Source organism: Eimeria tenella, genomic scaffold (assembly GCF_000499545.2).
Source record: "Eimeria tenella Houghton genomic scaffold, Eth_scaff771, whole genome shotgun sequence".
Taxonomy (NCBI): Eukaryota; Apicomplexa; class Conoidasida; order Eucoccidiorida; family Eimeriidae; genus Eimeria; species Eimeria tenella.
Window position 1 is genome coordinate 1 of NW_013543450.1, and position 3,126 is coordinate 3,126.

Consider the following 3,126-nt stretch of genomic DNA (forward strand, 5'->3'; position numbering starts at 1 on the left):
GCAGCAGAGCTGCAGCAGCAGCTTTGGGGTGCTGCTGCTGCCCCGAATCGCTGCAGAGTAGATGAGTTTTGCTGCTTGTAACTTGTTTGGGGGATGGGGAGGGGTCTCCCGTGCTGCTCAGTAGGGCGCGCTGCTGCCCCCCTCCTCGACTTTTGCGCGGTTTCTCGTGCTGCTGCTTCCTGAGGAGCAGCAGCAGCAGCAGCCCGACTCCACTGCTGCTGCGCTGCTGCTGGCGGGTCCAGAAGCAGCCAAAGTTGGATGCAAACCGTTTTTTTAAGTCTGGCGCTGCAGCGGTTCTGCGCAGTTTCGCCAGTCGCAGCGAACGGCAGCACTCCTCTCTTGAATGAGTAGAAAAGGAAAAAAAGAGGACAGGGAAGGTAGCGAAAATGTGAACTAAAAAGCAGCAAAGAAGTGCAGGAGCTGCTGCAGAGGAACGGCGGGGCGCTGCAGCGCCGCCGACCGGACTTGCAAAAAATTCAAGTTCAACTTCAGGAACTGCTAAGTGGCTCCCAGGGTGTCAGTCTGGGAGCAGGAACTTGAACAGCGGTGGCAAACGGCAACTAAGGACGCAGAAAAAGGGAAATTCCACTTAATCGCCGAGAAATATGAAAGTAAAATGAGGAACTCGAGTTGTTCCGGTTTGCGGGTTCGGGTGTACACGCAGGTCTGCTTTGCGTGCGCAGTGTGAGCACAAGCGTTGAGTTCATTTAAATGTGCATTTTACAAACGATCTGTGGCGATCTCGGCCTCAGCCGAGGACTACACCGACCCTCCTGCTCAGCAAAATCATAAAAGACCTGAAGGACTGGAATTCCGTTCCCATTTCTAGTGCCCGTGCCCCTGCAGCGGCATCTGCTGCTGCTGCTGCTGCCGCACCAACCTGCACAGCGGGAGTTGCGGGTTTGCGACTCGAAGAGCAGCTTTTTTTCGAGTTTTTAACTGCTCTCAGCTGCGAGTCTCTGAAAAACGATCAACTGATCTCGGTTTGCGCGACTCTTCCCTCTCGGTGCGCCCGCCCGCCTCGCGGCGAACTTGAATTCTGAAAAGCGGCGGCACTCCGGCAAGACATGGCGCAGGTTTCCGGCTGTCTGTACACCGCAATCGGTGAGTCTCGTGTGCTAAAAGAAAGAAGCTGCAACAAACAAGCCTCAAAATTGTCGAGCTGCACGCGCTGCAGCGCCACCCCCCAGAACCAAACAACAAACTCCTGCTGCTCCCGCTGCTGCTGCTGCCGCTGCCGCAGCTGCCGCTGCTGCCGCAGCAGCTGCTGCTGCTGCTGCTTCGGCAGCAGCAACCCGCGTCGCCCTGCTCAAGGACTCTGTCCACAAATGATTGCTTCCTGCAGCAGCACTTGCTTCTCCTCTTCTCCCAGCCAGGTTTGTCCTTTCTCATTTGTCTAATGGCTCCGCGCTTGCTGCCAGCCACACGGAATCCGGCGTGAGGCATCGAGTGCCTGCTGCTGCTGCTCCCGTAGTGTTGCTCTCAAACTGCTGCTGCAGCGGCTGCTGCAGCGGCTGCTGCTGCTGCTGCTCCTGCTGCTGCTAACTCACGCAACAGGAGACCCGTCGTTGCCGCCGCCGTTGGGGCCCTGGGATTCCCTCGAGGCCTTTGCAGGCAGCGATGGAGAACCTGCGTACACAAAAGCAGCAGCAGCAGCAGCAGCAGCAAGCGATGGCGAAGTAGTGAACTGCAGCAGGAGCGGCAGCAGCACGCAGCCCAACAGCCGCGGGAGCAACAGCAGCAGCTCCGGACCATAAAGCAGCAGCAGCAACAGCAGCAGCAGCAGCAGCAGCTCACTTCTGAAAGCAGAAAAGAAGATGGCGAGCACAATGAGAATGAGGGAAGCAACATGCGTGGGCGAGAGACCCCCCGCAGTTTGCTGCTCGCCGCCGTCGCCGCCAGGTGCTGCTGCTGCTGCTGCTGCTGCATCTCCCCCCGAAGGCAGCACATCCGTGGGGGCCCCCAAAGTGTTCGCAGCAGCAACAGCTTCTCTGACTGCCCCCATGAGGCCCGCCAAAGAGCTGCAGATACACCCCACCAGTTCCTCCGACATTATCAGTTGTTTTGCAAAAGTTGAAGTGGAGGCAGCTGTAAACTGCGTCGCCGTGCTGCTGCTGCTGCTGCTGCTGCTGCTGGCGGTGCCCCCCAGTGCGCGTTGCTGCTGCTGCTGCTGCTGGCGAAGCGGGAAGGCCTTCAGCGGGCCGGCGCCGTTAGAGCGCAAAGCTGCAAAGATGGAACTGCGGAGATGAACACCTAGAACAGAAGCAATCCCTCACGAATGCTGCTGCTGCTGCTGCTGCTGCTACAGATGGGCGTTTGCAGGAGGGAGCGGCCTTGGGCTGCTGCTGGTGAGAGCCGTCTTCTGTCGATGCTGGCAAAGCTCTAACGCTAGAAGCAAATAAAATGCTACCCTTAATTACGAAGCGTGAACAGGCCCTGCTGCTGCAGCGGCAGCAGCGGCAGCAGCAGCAGCAGCAGCACGCCAGCCGCTCGACTGGTGCGCTCAGCAGCTGCCGCTTAGCGCTGCTGCTACTGTGGTTGTTCAGCTGTCGGTACACCTCGTATTACATGTCCATATTAACTTTATCTGTTTATAAAAGGGCAGCATTTTCTGTCAAGCACCCGCCTTCCTCTCCAACGCCTCTTCTTTGCACGTGGTGCTGCTGCTGCTGCTGCTGCTGCTGCAGCTGCTGGTGTCGCCGCTGCGACCGCGTAGCGCACATTCTATTTCTTCAGAGGGCTGCCGCGCGGGGCCGCGGCCGATTTGCCTTTTCTGTTTTGCTGCCGATACTGCAGCAGCAGAAGAAACAAGCAGCAGCAGCAGCTGCTGCGCTCGCGGCCGGCACGGACACTCACGCTGCGCCTCCTCTCTCGCCCGCCAGCAGCCGCTCCGCAACGCAGCAGCAGCAGCAGCCGAGCTGCAGCAGAACTCTCTCTGTGCATTTAGCGCAGGGAGGTCTTCGATCACTTTTCTGAGGCCCGGCACGGCCGCGTGGCCTCAGCAGCAGCAGCAGCAGCAGCAGCAGCACGCACACCGCGCGCAGCAGCAGGCCTTCCGCAGCGCCTCGCAGCCGCTCCTCCCCCTTTGTTTCTCTTGCTGCTGCCACAATGTCGGAGGAACTGGTG

General features: G+C 59.1%; 1 protein-coding gene across 1 annotated transcript; it reads right to left on the reverse strand.

Moving 5' to 3' along the window:
- Positions 1-1,546: 1,546 nt before the first annotated feature.
- On the reverse strand, positions 1,547-2,237 carry ETH_00027420 (uncharacterized protein; the record flags this gene model as incomplete). Its single annotated transcript, XM_013378186.1, has 2 exons — positions 1,547-1,629; positions 1,798-2,237. Coding segments are annotated over 2 exons (523 nt in total), but the record flags the coding sequence as incomplete, so codon positions are not given.
- Positions 2,238-3,126: the final 889 nt, after the last annotated feature.